Source organism: Drosophila takahashii, chromosome 3R (assembly GCF_030179915.1).
Source record: "Drosophila takahashii strain IR98-3 E-12201 chromosome 3R, DtakHiC1v2, whole genome shotgun sequence".
NCBI lineage: Eukaryota > Metazoa > Arthropoda > Insecta > Diptera > Drosophilidae > Drosophila > Drosophila takahashii.
Window position 1 is genome coordinate 28,909,518 of NC_091681.1, and position 19,961 is coordinate 28,929,478.

The following is a 19,961-nucleotide window of genomic DNA, read 5'->3' on the forward strand; positions in this document are numbered from 1 at the left end:
CAAGACTTTGCCATCCTGCACGTAGGTGCATCTCTTTTTCTTCACATTAGGTCTCTGTTATTTTCAATAAGACAACGTGCTCGAAGGTAAAAGAAACTTACAATTGTGGTCAATGTAATACCTTTAAAAATATATCGAAAAAATTAAAAATTCTTCTTAAATTGTACGAAACCAATAATACAAAAAAAAACCATTTTAAATGTAAAAAAATAGTATATAGTTTAAATTAAATAAAATGAACGTTTTCTCTAAATGTTACTTCTCTGCTCTAGTACTCTTTTATTACATTTTATATTATAAAAGATGACAATGGAGTTTCCATTCAATGGAATACACTGCAATACACTGTGCAACAAGAATTCGAGACGCTGAGCCAGGTGGTAGCGTCAAATGCTTAATTACATTTTCACCGCACGCAGTCGGGCGTCAGTTTTGCACATGCGATGCATCCATCACGGGAACGCAGGATATGGGAGGGCGGGATGCGAAGGATTCTCATCTTCTAAGCAGAGCGTCAACAGAGCGCAATTGATGCTGTGCTGCCATGGTTATCGCATGTCTTTCGTCCCGCCTGCCTGCCTGTCAGTCAGGCGGTTAGCGAGATCGCGGATACACGCACGCACAGAGCGAAAAATAGGATTAGCCATCAAAATAAATAAACAAAAAAATTTAAATTGAGAGACTAAAAATATTAAAATAATACTCAATATTAATGGAGACCATCTTGGTTCTTAGAAATTCCAAACGTGTGCTCACAAATATTTTGGAAAATATTTTTTTGCCGTGTTTGATATTTTCCTGGCGTAACTTTATGACATTTTCAATTTTCCGTTCTTCTTTTCCCATTTGCACCTACACTGGCTGAAATGAGCGCCTTTGTCAGCAATGCCGGAAGGCGTCTTAGCGAGCGTGTGTGTGTGCGTTTGTGCGGCGCTCATGAGAAGTCGATAAAACTGTTGGACTTTGCATGCCAACCTGCCCCGCCAGCCCCTTCAGCCCCTTCAGCCCCATCAGCCCCTTGCCAATCAGGCATCGCCTTTGTCCTTTTCTGGGCCGCCACAGTAAAACTGTCATTGTCATTTAAATGTCTTTTGACTGTTGCCGTTGCTCACATGCTCAGATGCCCACGCAAAAACACTCACAACCGCACACAAGGTCCGAACTATTCAGAGAAATTAAATTGAACACGGAGGACTGTGCCTTTTGTTTAAACACCGCCACAAACCCCACTCGACTGCACCCACCTGAATATCTGAATGCCAGTAACAGGTGGCTCTGCCGATGACATGAACCCAAAAGCAGCGATGGGAAGGGTTTGACTTAGTTAGTTAGTTAAATGTAATAATTTAAATAAAATTAAATATACCTACATACCTATCATGTCATAAATCATATACTAATAAATATGAATTCCGAGGCCCGTAATGAAATTCTGTCATTTGCCAAACAATATGGAAAAGAATGATGATAAAAATGAAATAAATGAATGCCATTTGGCAAGCTGTATGGACTCTATACTATGGACGTATTTAAAAAAAAAACTGTATGTTCGTTATGCCAAAAAAAATTGAAATATTTATATAAATAACTTTTAACAAGGCTGCTCTGCGTGGAGTTTTTATAACAATATGTTTTTATATAGTTAGTTATCATTACAAAAGTTCAGCGAAAAATAAAACCCCACATTGAAGTAAATCGAAACAAATTAAAAAAAATCAATAAAACAATATTTGTTCTTCCCTTTGGTTAGGTTTTTTGGTTGTTATTGAAATGCGCCAAGTTTTGCATTCTTATTTTATTTATGAACTTATGAAATAAATGTAAGAATTATGAATTAATTTAATGGCTACATTTTAAACTTATACTAAAACCATAAATGGTAATTAAATGCTAGTAATTTAATTAGCTGTTTGTTTCGTAAAAGTTTAATTGATTTATTGGCACCTTTCATTAGCCAATTATTTACAATTCATAACGGCTAATTAAATGACAGCTTGGTCGAGTCCAAATTCTCATTAAATCGGCTTTGCAATTGAGTTTGCTCGGGGCTTTAGTTTATTGAAGCTTTCATCTTAATGGATTTTCGTGGCAGTAGCTGGCGAACAGTTTGCGAAAGTAATTCGAATTTAATGGTAACACAAACATTGCCACCTTATCAAACACAAATCGTGTGTACACACACGAGTTTACCCTTGCACCGAAGTTGTACTTATATCACAAATCTAAACTAAGTGCGGAGCGTGTATTTCTGCGTTTGTAGCCACCGCAATCCACAAATATATAGGTATGTGAGTATGTATACCTTAGTAAACGAGCGTATCGACATTTGTATGGTTTAAAAAGGGGGGATTTCCCCGCAGAGTGTGCGACATGCCGATGTGCTCAATATTCAATTAATCATCTCGTATATTTATGGCTTATGCAGCATGTTGGGGATGAAAAACTGGGTCACCACACGGATGGTTCGTGATCCTGGCCAGGAGCTGATGGCATTCGATTTAATAATATGGAGTGACATAATTGAAATGCTGAAATATTGATACAAGCTAGGTTGCCAAAATGTCTGCCGGTTTCTTAATCGTCTTTGGATGCTCTTATTTTTTATTGCTCTGTGAAAAGTGGATTTATAAAGAGAATTTCCGTTAAATTTATAATTAATTATATTTTCTAAAACTGATTTAAATAATTAAACTGGTTTACGGTGCATTTCTGGCCGCGTATCTAGAATGAGTAAACCGAAAACGTGCAGCATGAAATTCGAGAAACACAAACCCCTGAAGTATGCAACGAATTTCGGCCATCGATGGCGGCCATTGAACATTTTAATTGGTAGTTTGAAGAGCAGGGAAAAATATGTAAGCCTCAATGGCTAAGATAGTACCTACTGGGATTTGGATGCGGAATTTATGAACTGCGTGTTAAGGGTAGAATTTCAGAATTTCATAAGCATTTACGTACAGCAATATTAACTGAGAAATATTTTGTATTTTCATTATTTTTCAGGTATCGATTGGCCAAACGGCAGGATGATGCGCATTTCGGCCGCAAAGCAGCACAAAATTAAAATCAAATTTTAGGCCAAACAGCGCCAAAGGGGTTGGCAATAAAAGCGAACGCGATTCGGAATTAAAAAGTCAGCGACGGTCATTCGAATTTCGACCCCGCAGCCATTTCCCCTTTGTATTTGCATATACATATATACGAACCGAATCTGGAATTGCAGTGTCCCTTTGGCAAATCGGTGTAGCATGTCAAGTGGACGCAGCGCCCGCCTCCCCGCCACGCCCACCCAGACCGCCAACAACAAGCACAGGGCGGCAGCAGCAGCAGCAGCGGCAGCGGCAGCAGCAGCAGCGGCCGGTGGAGAGCCCAACAGCAACAGCATGTTGCAGTACGGCGGCAGCAATGTCCAAGTGCCGACCACCGCAACAGCGGCATCTGCAGCATCTGTCCAGGGAATGGCAATGGGAATGGGTGGGGGCATGGGCATGGGAATGGGCGGCGGTGGCATGAACATGGGAATGGGCGTGGTCGGTGGCATGAGCATGGGCGTAATGGGCGGCGGAGGAGGCGGCATGGCATCGTACAATCTCCACGGATCCACCATGGGCAGCAGTTGCGAGTCGAGTGTTGAGCGAATCCCAGTGGACACCATCGATGCACTGGGTCCCGAACTGGCTGTGGCCACCTCACAGGTCCTGGAAAATCTATCCGAGAACGAGCGCAAAATGATCATCGAGGTGCTGAATCGAGACGAGTCGGTGCGACAGAGGGATGCTACCAGAATGATGTGAGTGATAATCTTATTTGTTACTAGCATAATTTAAAGAAAAAGAGTCCTTCAGTTGGTGGAAAAAGCGATGATAGGCAGGTTAAACTGATTATTTGTTTAAAACTAAATATTATTATCATCTAATACTCAAGTCCTGGTCCACTTCTCAAATATGAAATACTTTTAATCCAATTCTTATTGATCTTCTTTCGAGTACATAAAAAACAAAGTAATCCAAATAGTTCCCTGTTCGGTTTTCCATCTTTATTGCTCAGTTTGCATATTTTGGAATTTCTTCCCCCATCCGAATCATCTTTCATTTTACTATTCAAATGTTGATTGGGTACTCAGATAGTTTTGTCACAATGTAACCAATTTCGTACCCCAGGATGTGTGCCAACACTTTTCACTGATTAGCTTAGCTTTTTGCCCTGTCAGCAACGAAAATGTCGCATTTTCCCCAACCGAAGGACTCTGCCCTCTGAATTTCCCACCTGCCTTTTGTAATTTTGTAAGTTAAATCGAAACTCGTCCGAAAACCGAGCTGTCTCACTGCACTTTTGCAACTAACTAAGTCAGGTATTTCCTTCTGCTTAACCTTTTCTCCGTTCTTGTTACTTGCTTTCTTAATTAAATGTGCCAGAAGAAGACACAAGTTTTTTTTTGGCAGACAATGCACTTGCTTTTGCCACTCGAACTGCAGATGCTAATGCACTTGGAACAAGCTTTTTATTGACTGAAAAAAAATCAATGGCCTTGCCGAGTGGCTTTTCCCCCAGGAAACGCACGTATCGCACATTTGGAGACCGCAATTTATGGCTCGACATTTTGCGGTGGCACGGCTCCTGTCCGGACTTCGAGGCCCGGAATCCGTAGTCCCTCTCTTTTTGGATGCACGTATGGGATGCCAGTATGCCACGGCTTACCTAGCGGCACTCGGGCGACAAATCACGCGCGGCTGCCACTGGCGCTCAGCAGAGTTATCCAGTTATCCCGTCTGTTAGTCCCTCCCGGATTGTCATTGCCAGCCGGGTGTTCTAAATTGATATGCGCGGAAAATTGTGCTCATTTTTCGGGGGAAGGCGTCTTTTTGTTACACGAATTTACAGTAAAATTTCGATTGGGAAAGCCTGTATTGACTGCAAATGAACAGTACTTAATAAATTGGTATTAAGGAAATGTTGTGGATATTACTAAAGAAGACGTGAATCAGGAGGGAAATAATAACCTAATTAGACTACAAATATTTGTAATATAAATTTATTACACCGATAGAACCTTTAAAAAAAAACAGCATTTCCAATTTTGGAAAAGCTTGCTTCTAGTTTAAAGTCCACGCGATTATAAAAAGAATATTTACAGAAAAAAGTTTTTTAGCTGACTGAAAATATAGTTAAAAGAAGAGCCGAGGGTTCCGTTCGATGGGGGAGCATTTACTGTACTTAACAGCATCCCTTTTGGCGAGAGAAGGGAGGTATTTCACTCCATTCAGCGGGATTCCCCTCTCTGCATTTCAATTTCTTGGGGCATACACTCGAGCGAGTGTTTTTCGTGACCCTGGCTGTATTGTTTGTTGTTCTATGTAGTTCCAGGGCTTTTCCGCCCCGCTTTTAATGCGTCGTTAGCCGAGGGAAAAGAGAAAAAAGACGGGAACAGGTGGGGCTAGGTGGACGGATCCGAGTTTTATGCTGCATTGGCATTCAAATAACTGGAAAGTGTTTTCATTGTCACGCCGTCGCTGCCACAAAATGGAAAGCAATTTTATTGTCCTCCTTTTCTCTTGTGCGACATTCGTTGACAGTACTCGTACACGTTTTCGCTTTTAGACAATTATTTTTAAGGCCTACGAATCGATACAATGCCTTCGTTTTGCCATGACGACACTTCAAGTCTTAAAGCATTGAAATTGCTCAATTCCTGGCCGTATTTGTGAAAAAGACCATTATATTTGAGGCAGTGAAATATTGCAAGTTCGATAATTTATGGCAAAAAAAAAAAAGAAAACGCAATTTATTCTCCTGGCCATACAAATTTGATTTCTATAAACAATTTATGGAGATGATATACATATTTCATGATATATTTCATTAATTTAAATATTCCTTTCTAAAAGAATCGCTTTTCAATTTACAAAGCAACGGCCTGGAATGCATAATTAATTAATTTTATGATGTATTACGCAATGCAATCAAAGCCAAGGCACTAAAAAATTTATGAGCGCCATTAATGACTCGGCTTGCTTTGGCGACTTATATTGTATGTGAGTACTTGTTCCTTTAATGACGGTTTTTTGCGGCCAACATATAAACATATAAACGATTCCATTGGCCTCGCCCGCTCAAGTAATCTAAACACATAAATCCCTTCCGCCGGCAACAAAGTTGGGTCCCTCCATTCGATTCCTTTCGTTGACTTGGCTCATTTGGCGGGTGTTGCGCCTTTCAGTCGCCCCTGATTGCTTAATCATGTCGGCCACTGTTGGGGCGGAAATAGCTAAATTGAAAAGCGCCATTGGAGATTGGCAACAGGCGAAAGGAAGTGCCCATCGGCCAGCGGGTCACATGTGGCAGGTCCTGGGATGTCCTTCCTTTATACATATTTTTTTACCCGTGGGTGGACGACATCCATCCAGCTGGGACAACAATTGATGAAAGCATTGCCATTAAGCCAACTAAGTCTACCGTTCTATAGAAATGTAAAATGCCATCGTCATAAGGGGCTCACCATTCCCCTAGCTAATGTTTCGATTATGCAAAACTGTCCTCTAAATTGAGAAAATATAATATATATATATATGCATAATAAGCAAAAAGCTTTACCCAGAAAAGTATTAAATATCATTAGACAAATAAAGAAACTTGCATTCCATTGTATAATATTAAGTATTTCCATTTTTCTTGGATATCTTGTAAGTCTTTAAGTGATGTTCAAACTATTTTAATTGGCAATCGCCTCTCGATATAAGACAATAATCTTGTCTAACGTAAGATGATTCTCTGAAATCGTTTGGCTTTTGAGTAGCAAACGTGTGCTATTAGAGCTTTGATATCCTGCTCCCTAGATGTCTGTATGTCTAGCTTTCTTATCTTCCTCGGCTTAGACGATTTCATTTCCTTTTTTCCGTGGAAAAAGTCCTGATAACCTGCGAGTGCAATTCCTGTTGGCTGAGCTGCATAAAGAGATGTGGAAAGTTGAGTCAAGAGACATCAGTAAAAATATATTTAGTTTTAAAGCTACTTTGCATGTTATTTTAAAATATATGCGACTAAAAACAGTTCATTTTCTTTAACGTTAAATTTATTGTGAAATTTAAATGTGCTCTGCTATTAAACTCAACATGGCAGCAGCAACAACACACTTACTTCATTTCCGCTAACAAACACACTCGCACAGAGAGCAAATACAGAGACGAACGCAGGAGCAGAAGCATGATGATGACGAGGGGGCGGGGAATACACATTCATCTAGCTAATAACACTGATAATGTTGGTAATACTTGTTGAGTAAATTAAATCTAATGGAGCGCTCGTTCATCATTCGCCGGCAAAGGGAACTTAATTAAATGTTTTCCCAACAAATGTTAGCCGCATTCGAAGGCCTCGATATCCAACGGGAAAGCTACACAGGAAAAGTTTTTTTTTTATAACATTTACTACAATAAATAACCTAAACATACCATTTAAAAAATTATTATAGTTTCATGGAGCAAAAATTTCAAAAACTTATAATGAAAACTAAACTGTAACCAAACTCATCCTGACATTCCGTTTGTTGCTGAATTTAATTACTCTGATTAAACCTATCAAAAGAAAGCAAGTCAGCAAAAGATAATTCAGACTTGTTCTATGTCGTGCACCGCAAAAAGTTTTGTGGTTTTCAATATGACTTTCATAATTCGTAATCAATGTAGACCTTTATCTTTGTATTTTAATGACAAATGATATGAGCAAAACTATAAACAAAACTTACTCATGTTAGAAATATATTTTATTTAATATGTAAAAATGGTAATATAAATAATTTGTTCTATCTGTACCGAGTCTTCAGAGCCGTGGGCACAACTACTTTGACTTGTTGCGCCGCAGACTTTCTGGATCTTTGTTTGGCCTTGGTGCTTTGTGCTCTGTATTCTGTATTCTGGCCTTAGCATTTGCCTTGATAATGTCGTTGATTACTTTTAATTATAATTTCGCTGCTAGGCTACGCAAGCGAATCGCTGCTCATCTGCCGGGATGTCGAGATGCCGGGAGAACTTCAACTTCCACTTCCCGGTGATGGCCATCAAAAATGAGCTAAAAACTTTGGCTCAGTCAGCTGAAAAGGCCTGTGAAAGCCAAAGCCCTCAGTTTCCATGGCTGTACACTTTTATTACACCTGGCTTTATGAGTTTTGTCATCAGCCAACTTAATTGGCCGCTTAACGCCCACTCATCGCCTGGGATCGGCTCATTAGGTGACACCGCCGAGTCTGTTGACCGACCTCAAACTCAAACTCAAGCTCAGGCTCGGAGTCTGTTGAATTCAGAGGTCCCGTCTTTGATTTCACATCACCTGATACCCAGATACTCGGTATCCTCGAGCATCTGCAATTTACATGTAAATTAGAGGGGCCCGCGGCAGTTCTACTTGTAATTAACGCCACATATGCCAGATGTTTTGCCTGGAATTTTAACAAACATAAAACAATGGCTGCGGGCCAGCAGTAAATATATTCCCAAAGCGCCCAACCGCATGGCCAGCAATAATTAAATACACTTTTAAAATGCTATCCAGCACTTATGATATTTGTCAGTGCCGCATGTCAACTAATACTCCTCATTGTTGTAACTGCACTCCGATTTCCACTGCACTCGGGGGCATGTGAAAATGTTTTCTGCACGAATTCACACGTTAGTGGCCGGGAAAAAGAGGGAAATTGTACCGGTATGTTGGCGGATATTGGACACTCTGCGGATGAAAAACACAACAGAACTTTTTCTATGAGAGTTTAACTTGTTGAAATCGCTTAAAAAACTTTATTTTATTCGTTATTTAAATGAAGAATTGATCCATTTATTTAGTTTGCATTTTTTGAGAGCCTATCTCGTGCCAATCGGTTTTTAATTTTCAATGGCTTAAGGGTATTACTCAAGGGAATTTATTGTGATAAAATTTATCTGGGTAATTCAGTTTATTAACAAACGGAATGCAAATATTTTTGCTATCATGGTCAGTTTTATCAGGACGTTTATGTTTATTAAAATTATAAACTCAATTATGAACACAAACAAGAAGTTTTAAATGGATTTGCTTTTGAGTCGACTGGCGTGTGTGTTGCACAATAATAAAGATATCAACAGAAAATCATTGAAGCCATTTCAATTGTTTAGTTTTATTGCTAGCTCACTGGGCTAGAACTTTTGACCAAAAGAACTATCGACTAATCTGATTAAGCTTTAAAATTGCTTAAGATGTCAGCTTTAATATTTTCAAGTTCAGGGAGGCAATACCAAACAAATGAAGTATTCATAACAAAAGTTAAATGCTAGGCATATTTCACTTTCGCCTGATTTCTCTGATCTTTTAGCGCATATACCCTCAAAACGATGGGATCATATTGTCTATTAATATGCACCTAAATGCATCCAGTTTGGGAACTATTTGCAATTCACGCGAACCGGGCCCAAAACAGGGAAAGACGAGGAAGAGTGAGAACGAGAACAATGCGCTTTTCCGAGTGACTTTCTCATACGTAATTAAACTGATAGTGGGAGACGTCGTCGCCGCCGAGCATTCCTGCTAATGATAATGCGAGAAGGGCGCCTCAGGTAGCAATATCTGAGTAGCTGGGTATCTCAGTTTTTAACCGAGCGAGAGAGGGAGAGAGCGAGTCTTTCAACCTGTTGCTTTCAACCGCGCCGGCTTCAACCGCGCTTCAATCTGAAATCCCGCCGATCGACTTCAGTCAACGAACGCGTCTCGAACCGAGCGAACGTCGCTCCGTTCCGCTGGTAAAAAATAAAGAAAAGATACACCTTGGATCGGCGACGACTGTGTGTGTGCGTGTGTATCTGTGAGTGCGATGAGATTGCCGGTTTAAGATTTGTGTTTTTCTACCTGTGCCTCCTCCTCCAGAAGTGCTCTTCTTCGTGTGTCTTTTATTCGGTCTGATATCAGAATTATACACACCCATACGAAACGTATCTCGAAGATACCGCACGCAGCGCGGCTGTAATACAATCGCCATCGATCGGCGGTGTATGCAAAGTAGCAGCAACGAAAGCAACGAACCCAGCGAACTCCGAAAACGAATTGGATAATTTCTTAGCCAAACAACATTTAAATTTTGGCGAATCGCCAATTAATTTCTGCCTAAGCCATTTCTACGAACGACAAGCGGTCAGGCACTACACTACATACGAAAGTATCTCGCAACCAGAAAGGTAAAGAACTAAGTAATCTAAGAATTGGGGTACTGATACTTGAAGAAAGTTCAGAATTACTTTAATTGGCGATAGTTAATAAACGATCCAGAAATCCCTGATTAATTTTTTTAAGAATTTATTACAACAATTTAGCAACATTTGATAAAACGGAATCTTTAAAGAAAATGCAGGTTTAAAAGAACTTTATTAAGGTTAAAATTGGGATTGGATTATTTTATTTCAATTTTTTATTTTGGATCCCCAAGATCAATGTCTATTTCTTTCTCTGCACACATCAGCATGGGCACACGATCTCTCTTTGGGTTGAACAAGCGATTGTAATTGCTTCTCTGCAAGTTAAAGAAGAAGCTTGCACAGGAGGAATCCGCGGCCGGGCTCTGATTATTTTAACGGTTTATAAATTTAATTAAGCTGCGGAGTCAAAGAACAAAGAGGCAGCGTCACCGCAAAAAGGTAAAAGATACTTAGCTGCCTCCTTGTTTTTTCCCCTGACATTTCGTCTGTTTTTGTGTATAACTCTGTGTATCTGCGTGTCTCGAGGGGCATATTTTGAAGACGCAGCTCACGTGTGTGTGTGTTTGTCGCTGGATGCACCCACTCCCACTTTGCCCGGAGAACTTGTATCTGGCAGATACTTTTCTCTGCTTTTATTTTTCTTTCCCATCCAGCCCGCCGCGTCTTGTTGTTTACCTTTCCTGGCTGCAAGCTCAGCTTAATTCTTATGCACGTCTCAGACTTTTGATGTTTGCATTGCCGCCGCCGTGACATCGCCGAAGATTCCCGATTCCCGACCATCACCATTACCATTAGCAAGTTCAAGAGAGATACGTTTGGAACTGGAACTCGATTCGCAACGCGACCACGGCGATGGCGATGGGGGAATTACGAGTTTGAGGAGCAATAACATTCGTTGGCAACCTGGGGCTCGGCATGACTAATTCGCCGCAGCAACAATGACAAATAGCACAGGTATCTGTTGGATACAGCAGTGTATCTTGTAGGTGTGAAGAGATTTGAGGGCGTTCTCGAACAATAGTCGTCAATGTTGTCAATGGGAAAAGAGACCATATAGCAGTCCCCCTCTGAAAATCACACAAAAAGGTAGAATAAATAAGGTTTATTTAGAGCTGCGTTTCCCAGGCTTTCAATAGTTATCTGTCTTATATTGATAATACGATAAGGTGGGTGGGAAATGGCTTAGAAAACCATTAAATTATTTATCATAATTTTAAAGACTTGTCATAATTCCATGACCCTCAATTTTAAAGGTACACATTTCTGATCTGAGGGCGTTCTCGAACAATAGTCATGAATGTTGTCAATGAACTGACAAAGTGACTACAACACTCCCTTTAAAAATCACACAATAGCAAGCATTAATCATTTTTCTCATGGTGCACGTATCAGGTTTACATGTACTGCCTCACTTAGTATTTAATTTAGTATTAGTTAGTAGCCAGTTAAGGTTTTTTTACTGTTGGCGAATAAAGAAATAAATATATACTTTAAATGCGGGCTTAAAACCACAGGAATTATTTTGAAGCTTTAACACTCTTAAAAAAATTTAAGAAAAGCAAGATAAAGATAAAACTAAAACTAAAATTTTTAAGTAAATATTGTGCTACAATAAAGGTTTTCCAAAAAAGCATATTAAATGTTTAATCATTAAAGTAAACTAAACTATCTTGTAGGTGTGAAGGGTGTGTTAGGCCCATATAAGATCATATAGTTTATGAAAAAACTGATACAAAGATAAGCTGCTTACTAATTCGGGCTAATTTTATGAATTGTTTGCGCCATTTACTTGTGTCACCTGTGAGTGTGGAAAAGTTTCTCTCTCAAAATGAGACGTATCTCGTATGTCGTATCTCTGTGTCTGTCAGCAGCCAGATGAGTTTAATTAGCACTTTGCTGCATGGCCATAATAAATTCTAAAAAATTCTTGACTTTCGACTTGACACTGATTTTTTCAAAATGGTAATGGCTTCTTTATATGCTAGTTTCGGAAAGACATTCTACGAACGTACTTGTACATTCGCCTTTGTCTTTCGTCTACAGCGATAAGGTCGAAATGAGCTAAGTTGCGGGCGCTTATCAGAGATGTGCCGTAAAAATGAAGCACACTTGCTGAACTTATTTATGCGCCCAAGATCCAAATATTTGGGCATTATGTCATGTGTATGCCGTGGTACTGGGATTGGGGCTTAGCAGAGCTCGACACTTTTCGAGATAAGCTGGGGTGCATTGACCAGGGCTGGAGTTGCGAACACGGCCAGTTGCACGAGGTAATTGGAGATTTTGCTTTCAACTCTGACTCTTGGGCCCACCTCCAGGCGGTCTATGGCCTTTCCTCTCATTAATCATTCATAAATATTCATTCCATGCCACGCCCCCTTTCGTCGGCCCCCAACGAACATTTATCATTATCATTTCGCCAGCTTCCTTAATTTTCCATCTTGTTTGCTTGTCGGCCTTTTTCTATTTCCGCTGCAAACATGAAATATCTCTCAGAAGTTGTGTTGAATATTTTCCTTGCCGCACGAAACTTATTATAATTTATGCAAAAAAGCGGTGACAGTTATTGAGTTTAATAACGATATTTTTCTTTCTTTTCTCGCTGAAATATTTGCATTTTTATCGAAATGAAAACAGCTGCCACAAGTGGGAAAGATAGAGCTTTATGTGAGACATATCTGGGTTTTGGCTTGGGTTTGGGTTGGGCTTTTGGCCAGTTAGATGTCGGGCGAGTGATAAACCCACATCAGAATAAACTGGTCGCGAAAGCTGTAATCAAGCCAAATGCAAAACGGGTTAACTGTCTTTTAACGAGTGTCATCAAAAGTGAACTTAAGTGATGATGGTTCGCCAGATAAACTGATGAAAGTAAGGGTGTTCGAAGCGGATAGCATACCCATAGACTAACAGCTACTTACTTTCAGTTCTTTAATTTCAAAGCGAAATTAGCCACGATTCAATCATTATAATCCGTCAGATCCGATAGTGCAATTATCCCACCGACATGCCAGAATAATTATAGGCAAATTAACGCTCTGCCTTTGGTCACAGAACCCAAATTGGTCAAATCACATTAAGCAGCGCAATTGAGCCGACCGAAAGTCACAGAAAAAACGGCTGAAAAAAAAACAAAGTCTGAAACAAAAATCTGGCCAAAACAAGTCTGTCAATGGTTGCCGGTGACTTTGTTTTGTTTTCGCGTGTTTTTGTGCCTGACAAATTCAATGGCCAAAATGGCTGTGAAACATTTTTGTGAATGTGACGGAAAAATCTGTAAACAAGCGGCAAAATGGGGCTGATTTAAACAACCATAGAAACGTTTAGATAAATTTTGTTTACAATTGAGGCTTTGCTACCCTCTTTATAGAGTAGTTTATTAAAAGTTATGCAATCGAATTTATACAATATAATTTTTACATTTTAATAGTTTTTCATTTAAAAGAGTATTTTTAATAAACAGAGATTTATTTCACAGCTACTGTACGTGCTTGCATTTAAAAATCGATTCCCACTTCGATGAATCAGAAGGCGGTCAACGGAAATGCAATTGAAAACTCTGAAAGTTTCAATGAACTTTGCGAAAAATGAATCAGAATCTTTGGAATAGGCTTAGTAAATAAAATATAAAGTTATAAAGTAAACATTTTTGGGCTAGTAGCTCCAAAGTGGACCAGAGTGTGAGTTGTTATTGTTTTTCGCAGTTGCTGTTACAATCATTATTGCGGTTGCTGTCGTTTTTCTTCATTTTTTCAATATATTTTTCGTGGCATCAGCTGGCGTAAAGTGGCTGCAATGTGTCGCCGAGGCGATTGAAATTCTTATTGAACGCCACAGCCCAAGTCAAGTCAACTTTGTTTCGCCAACGCCAACGGTCAGCGCTCAAAATGTAAGCCAGATATAATGGCCATAACAATAGCCATAAGCTGGCTAAAATTGAATTGTCTCTATCTGGCGTACGTGAGTGTATCTGGCCGGGGGCAGCAGGCCACAGATGAATAAGCTTGAGCTGCACTTAAGCATTTAATTATTGATTTGCCCACCCAGCGGATACACTAGCTATTTAGGTACCAAGGTAAAGGTCGGAATTAAAGAAATGCCAAGGGTTACTGGACTTATGAAAAATAAGAGAAACTAGAGGAATATTAAATGATTTTTTATATATATGTAATTTTAAAGTACTCGATTTTTTAAAGCTTAAACATGAAGTTTATTACAAATTTAATACAAATATGGCATTATTTTATTACCCTTAATTAAACCTTTTGTTGTGACTTAATTGTTTTAATCCCGGGCAGTCTGCTATATTACAATTACATTTTATTTATCTTATTATTGTTTACGGCGACATTCCATGGGCAGTGTCTGCGGCATTCGCATTCGCTGGCTTTGCATTAAAAAATAATTGTTTATTTATAGCAGTCGATTGGCTCGAAACCAGTTCGAGTCGCAGCGTTTAAAGTGTGGAAAAGCACACAAACAAATCGCAGCCCAAGGGCCATAATGGAGCGTATATAAATATGTATATACGCTGATATCATCTTTGGATAATTGCACGCAATTTTCACTCGGCGCCCACATGATAATCGCGGCTACCAGATACTCCGACCGATATCTGTGGGCTGCATTTTGCGTGGGCTTCCCAAAGCGAGTGAGACCGCTTATGGATCGTAGGGGATTGGATTGAATTGGCTTGCCTGATGGCTAATGGTTGATGGCATTTTTTTAGAGCCACCAAAGTAATTTTTATGAGCATCTATTTCCTACGTTTGTCTTTCGGCACGGCATTAGTATGCAATGCCACTGCATTTTCCGTGTCAAGCATATGCGTACTGCCAGCCAACTGATTTCCACCCAGCCATGTTAACGACACGCCGTTGCATTTCCTTCATTTTCCTGAGCATTTCCATTTTCCATTCCCAGCATGGCAAGCAAACAGCTAACAACAACAGCAACCCACTTCTCGGGCCTTTTATTGCTTTGTTCTCTGGCTTTGGCATTCAATGTCTTCAGAGCCTGTCTTTCATTGTTCCCTTTTTTGGTCTGTCTCTGTCGGTGCAGAGTGGAAAAAGAAGCATTAAAATATTAATACAAAACATATGTATTGCATATAAAAATTATTAATTATAAGTTTACCTTTTGCAACAACTTAAATTTTTAATACTGCATTATTAACAGATAATTCGAATTAACTAGTGCCTAGTGTGACCCATATCTTTTGCTCATTTTCTCTCAATGTGCCTCTTTCTATGCTGGCCTCAAACTGGGGCCCCCAATGATTGTTGTGGCACGAATCCGGTGGAGAAAAGGTTCTACCGATTCGAGTGACCAACGAAGCAGAATCAGCTCAATTACTCAACTTTTGCAGATCTCGTTTCCAATTTCATTGCAATGCAAACACATTTGCAGCCACACGACGACTCTTATTAGAGCCCGTAACGCTCTTCCAGGTGGAAAAGGTGCAGACATGCTCGTGCACACAACTTCACATCTTGGCCAAGTTGAAGATCTGGCCCAAAAAAAGTTTTTGGCATAAAAAGTTTTCATCCAACCAACCCACCTCCTATGACCAGAGTCGAAAAGACAAAACAACCTCACACCATCTGCAGTCTTACCATGAAACAGAAACTGAGTTGTGGTTGTGCTGGTTCCTTCTGTAAATCTACACAGAAAGAAATTAAAAATGGTGCTTAGCTTAAGAGAAAGGATCTTTTAAGAGAAAAGTAATGCTATAGTATTTTTGTTGGATTTTTAGATAATATATATTTATAAAAATCCCAATACAATATTCAAGTGCGTTTTCAAACTTCTATCCACAACTGCATTCTAATATTTCGCAGTGCTCTTAAAGGTAAAATTGTTTTTCATTTCTGCACACTGAAGCTGTATCTTTGAGCCAAAGTTTTTCCCAGAGAAAGTTTCAGCGGACCATCAAGAGCGTGTACCGAAATAGTTGCCAAAAAAGTGACTTTGGCCACATTCTTGAGCCTTCTTTGGCTGCCGTTATGAAATTTGAGCCAGCCTCTGGAAGCCGGCTAATGAGACCAGAAATGGAAAGTTAAAGTTCCGCACGCATGTCGGCCCCGTACCAAAGTGCACTTACACTTATGAATATGGGCTCCATCTACGCTCGCCCCAATCGTATCGATGTAAACAAATTTTCCAGCTGCAATGTCGGTAAACCGGTTGCTCGGGCACGAAACCTGACCTGCTGCCAAAGCCTGTGTGTATGGTAAGCCAAAGAATGGGTAAGAAAGTGAATTTTATTTGCCATGCCGGCAGCCCAGGCAAAGTCCATTTAAGAGTGCATGGCAGCAGAGGGGAAAAATTAAGCATATCCTGCCCAGCGGGCCGTCGCAAATGGGAACCAATAATAATACACTTGATACAAAATAGAGCACTAGTTGAATTCAAAAAGGGGGTAGGATAAATAATACCATACTATTTAAAGAGTACAGAAAATATAGTATTAGGTTGGCTTCTTTGTTCCACCATCTTATATGATGAAGATTTTAAGTATCTAGAAAGTATTTTAAGACGATAACCTGAAAAATTAGGCAGTCTAAAATAATTCGGATTTTTGAGATTTAATACAATCGGAAGCACAGAAAATATAGTTTAAACTTTAAACTAAAAAACATTTATTTTTGTATTTTCCACAAGTCTATAATCAGAATAAATAAATTATATATTTGTGAAATTGATTAATCACTTCTTGATGTTGAAGGTCTTGATCTCCTCTTCGGTTAGAATGGATTTTTTGAGCGCCGATAGAACTTCGCCTGGCTGTTTCGAGAGCAGCTTCATTCGCTCCGAGGCCACAAACTCATCCTGGCGGGCCTGCACATTGCGCAGCTCCTGGAGGATGTCCTCCACCTCCTGGGCGGCGGCCAGCCGTCGCTTCTTGCCCTCCACCACCATATTGGCCATGTCCCGATAGCACTGGACATCCAATCGCCGGGTGTTCTCCTTCTGGGCCACCTGCATTCGAAACTGCCGCTCGCCAAAGCACATGGGATCCTTGGGCATGATCAGGGAATCCTGCACGGCCTTGTCCCGGAAGAACTTTTGCTCCTCCCGCTGGCTGAGCAGCTGTTCGCGGATCTCCTGCTTCCTGGCCATCTTATTTTTGGCCTGCTCCAAGGCCAACGCGTTCTCCTTGGCCTTGGACTCGCGGATGAGGAGGTTGGTCATCAGCTGTTCCCTGGATTCCAGATCGTGCTTGATCTGGCTGAGCTGGAAGCCCAGTCGAGCGGCATTTATGTCCCTGGCCTCGATCTCCTCCCGGTGTCTTTTCCTGGCCCTCGAAACATAGGCCGCTGTCACGGGTCCCAATGCGTCTAGAACTCCCCGTTCTGGTTTATTTTTCTGGGCCAAAGCGTAGGCCTCGCGAGTTTCCTTCAACATGGCCGCCGATTGATCGAGGGACTCCAGGAGCACCTTGCGCTGCTCCACCTTGTTGATTGCATCCCGGAGAGCCTCCTGCTCCACCTTCTTCTTGCACTCCCGCAGCTCCTCACGTCCCTCTGCGATGGCCTCGCGCTGATCTCTCAGCCGCTTCTCCCGAGCCTCCGTAATCTGGGCCATGAGGTCGTGGCGAAAGGCAGTTGCCTTCTGCACCCTTCGCCGCTTCTCCTCCAGCTGCTCCTGTTCGATGGCCCGCTGCTCCGCCAGAGCCTCGGCCCGCTCCCGCTGCTTCTCCTCCACCGTCTGTTTGATATTGTTGATGATCTTGTTCTTCACCGACAGGGCAGTGTGTGCCCGGGCCACCTCCATCTCGAGATCCCTCAAGTTGTCCACATTGCGGTGCAGCTGGAGGCATCTGCTGGCCTCCACCTGCTGGCGTTGCAGTTCCGCCGCCAATCCCAGGGTAATATCCACATCGGTTTGCTCCTGTCCCTGGCGTGGATGCAGGTTACTGTAGCGATCGGCGGCCACTTCCTCCACCTGGAATTTCACCAGCCGGTAAAGCGCGTTCTCCGCCACCGAGGATTGCGAGAAAAGGCGGCACGCATCCTTGTCAGAGACACACTCGTCGCCATTCGGCAGTGGCTTCAAGTGGCTCAGCATGTTGGGGATGGGCTCCTGGGCGGCAGTGGCGAAGATCGAGACACCCGGATTGTCCCACACGCCATGGACGATGCGATCCGACTCCGTATGGTGAGCATGCATTGTGATTCAGGGAAACTTACCTCTTTAGGGAATCAAAATTGGTATCCACATAAAGATGGAACATATATGTGACTTTAAGACTTATCTTGGGTAATGTTTCACCGGAATTCTTTTTGTGTGTGACTAACCTAATAAAATATGGCTAACTAACTGAGCCAGGTTTTAAGAGACGACAGTTTTCGGGTGGCTAAATATGATTGAAAAGTATTCTTATACCTTTACTGAAGAATTAAATATAAAAAGTCAAAAAGCTTGCTTTTCCGTAACAGAAAATCTCTGCTCCGGTAATTTAAAATTACTTTCTCTCCTCGATTCTCGGAAGGCATTGTAGCTTTATGCAACTACTTTTGCTGAAGCTCAGTAACATGCACTCGAATGTGGGCCGCCGGAGGTTTTGTGGACTTCCAGTGGATTAGCATATTTGAGTGGGTTCTGGGCCATGGGGCCGGAGATCTCTCTGCATGGCCACATGGGGAACCACAAGCTCGACGGGGGGCCAACTTAATGGGGATACGATGCGAGTATGTGCATCAAAGTAAAGCTCAAGTGCTTTCTCCGGCGAGGGAGGTTGGCGCCCTGACTATTGGTTATATGTAGCTATGAATTTACATACAAATTTGTATGGGAGATCCCATTCCTGATAAACGATTGAGTTTCTAAGCTTGGATGTCGTGCACTCAATATAAATAATATTATTGCTGCATTTTAAATAGTTATTGACTTGAATAGAAATGTGAAAAAACGGCAAGGCAAATTAATATTTTTTTAAAACATTTACTTAAAGTGGGACAATTATTTGGGATTTGAATAAAAGCAAGTTAAAAAATCTTCACGTTTAAAGTAGATTTTCTGTCGCATACTGGAATTTATGCGAGGGATTGCAGATGGCTTTTGAATTTATAAGCTAAATTGAAAATGGTTTCTACGAGCGCTGAACTAGACGTTCTAGAGCGTTCTGTCGACCATCTTTATCGTCTGTCTTCCATAATTTATATATAGTTATCTAACTGCTGAGCGCTGGTTAAATGCTGCCCTGTCATCGCCGTCTTCATCATCGTCATCGTAATCATTGGAGGCAGAAAACAGTGGAGCTCCCAGACCATCAGTCACTGTCCACGACAGAAGCTCTTTGGAGGAGTCGCTGGCGGAGGAGAAGTTGAATGGGGCATGAGTAGCTCCAGTAGCAGCTGCAGCTTCCGAAGCCACTTTCCTCCACGCATTTGTTGCTTGTCCAATGCTTTTTGCCGGCCCGAGTCCGGATAACCTTTCCATTTTACAACTGTCAACGGCGCAGCGAATGCGATTTGCCAGCGGTTTGTTTTATTTTTTCGTCCCCTTCCCCCTTATTTTCAGCCATTTATTTTTCTTATTTTCCCCTGTGTCGCAATTACGCGTAAAGTTTTGTGCCTGCATTTGAAATGGTACGCAATTTTCCCAAAAGTGTCAACGCATGTCGTGCTTTAAAGTTTTGAAAAATGTTAATTTGTGTTCGTTGCTAATGTTGCATTCGATTTTTCTCGTTTTTCTGTAACCACTGCAGCTGCTGTTTAGTTTTGTTCGTTGTTTCTTGTTAGTTGGTAA

General features: G+C 41.1%; 3 protein-coding genes and 2 long non-coding RNA genes across 5 annotated transcripts in view; 2 read left to right on the forward strand and 3 right to left on the reverse strand.

The window, feature by feature from the left end:
* Window positions 1–3,383: 3,383 nt before the first annotated feature.
* Window positions 3,384–4,676, forward strand: LOC138913609 (keratin, type I cytoskeletal 13-like). The gene is made up of 2 exons (XM_070217684.1): window positions 3,384–3,790; window positions 4,552–4,676. The coding sequence occupies exons 1-2, from the start codon at window positions 3,384–3,386 to the stop codon at window positions 4,646–4,648; spliced, it is 504 nt and encodes a 167-aa protein (XP_070073785.1). The 3' UTR covers window positions 4,649–4,676.
* Window positions 4,677–6,633: 1,957 nt separating this feature from the next.
* On the reverse strand, window positions 6,634–7,531 carry LOC138913700 (uncharacterized). The gene is made up of 3 exons (XR_011419504.1): window positions 7,449–7,531; window positions 7,135–7,390; window positions 6,634–6,941 (listed from the first exon to the last, which is right to left on the reverse strand). It is a non-coding gene; the product is annotated as an uncharacterized lncRNA (long non-coding RNA).
* Window positions 7,532–9,923: 2,392 nt separating this feature from the next.
* Window positions 9,924–19,961, forward strand: part of LOC108061074 (synaptotagmin-like protein 4) — a 50,368-nt gene continuing 40,330 nt past the window's right edge. Inside the window, exon 1 of the mRNA XM_070217681.1 lies at window positions 9,924–10,193. The gene's annotated coding sequence lies outside the window, so the exon portion shown is untranslated. The remainder of the gene's footprint in view (window positions 10,194–19,961) is intronic.
* LOC138913436 (uncharacterized) lies at window positions 10,351–13,440 on the reverse strand. Its single transcript, XR_011419178.1, has 2 exons — window positions 13,130–13,440; window positions 10,351–11,278 (listed from the first exon to the last, which is right to left on the reverse strand). It is a non-coding gene; the product is annotated as an uncharacterized lncRNA (long non-coding RNA).
* LOC108061076 (trichoplein keratin filament-binding protein) lies at window positions 16,826–18,549 on the reverse strand. The gene has a single exon (XM_017147096.3). The coding sequence runs from the start codon at window positions 18,378–18,380 to the stop codon at window positions 16,917–16,919; it is 1,464 nt and encodes a 487-aa protein (XP_017002585.2). The 5' UTR covers window positions 18,381–18,549; the 3' UTR covers window positions 16,826–16,916.

Bases quoted from the DNA above. Each gene is read 5' to 3' on its own strand.
- LOC138913609 (XM_070217684.1), top strand. From the start codon at position 3,384: ATGTTGCAGTACGGCGGCAGCAATGTCCAAGTGCCGACCACCGCAACA. The intron at 3,791-4,551 runs GTGAGTGATAAT...CTTTTCCCCCAG, and splicing joins AGGGATGCTACCAGAATGAT to GAAACGCACGTATCGCACAT.
- LOC108061076 (XM_017147096.3), bottom strand. From the start codon at position 18,380: ATGCATGCTCACCATACGGAGTCGGATCGCATCGTCCATGGCGTGTGG.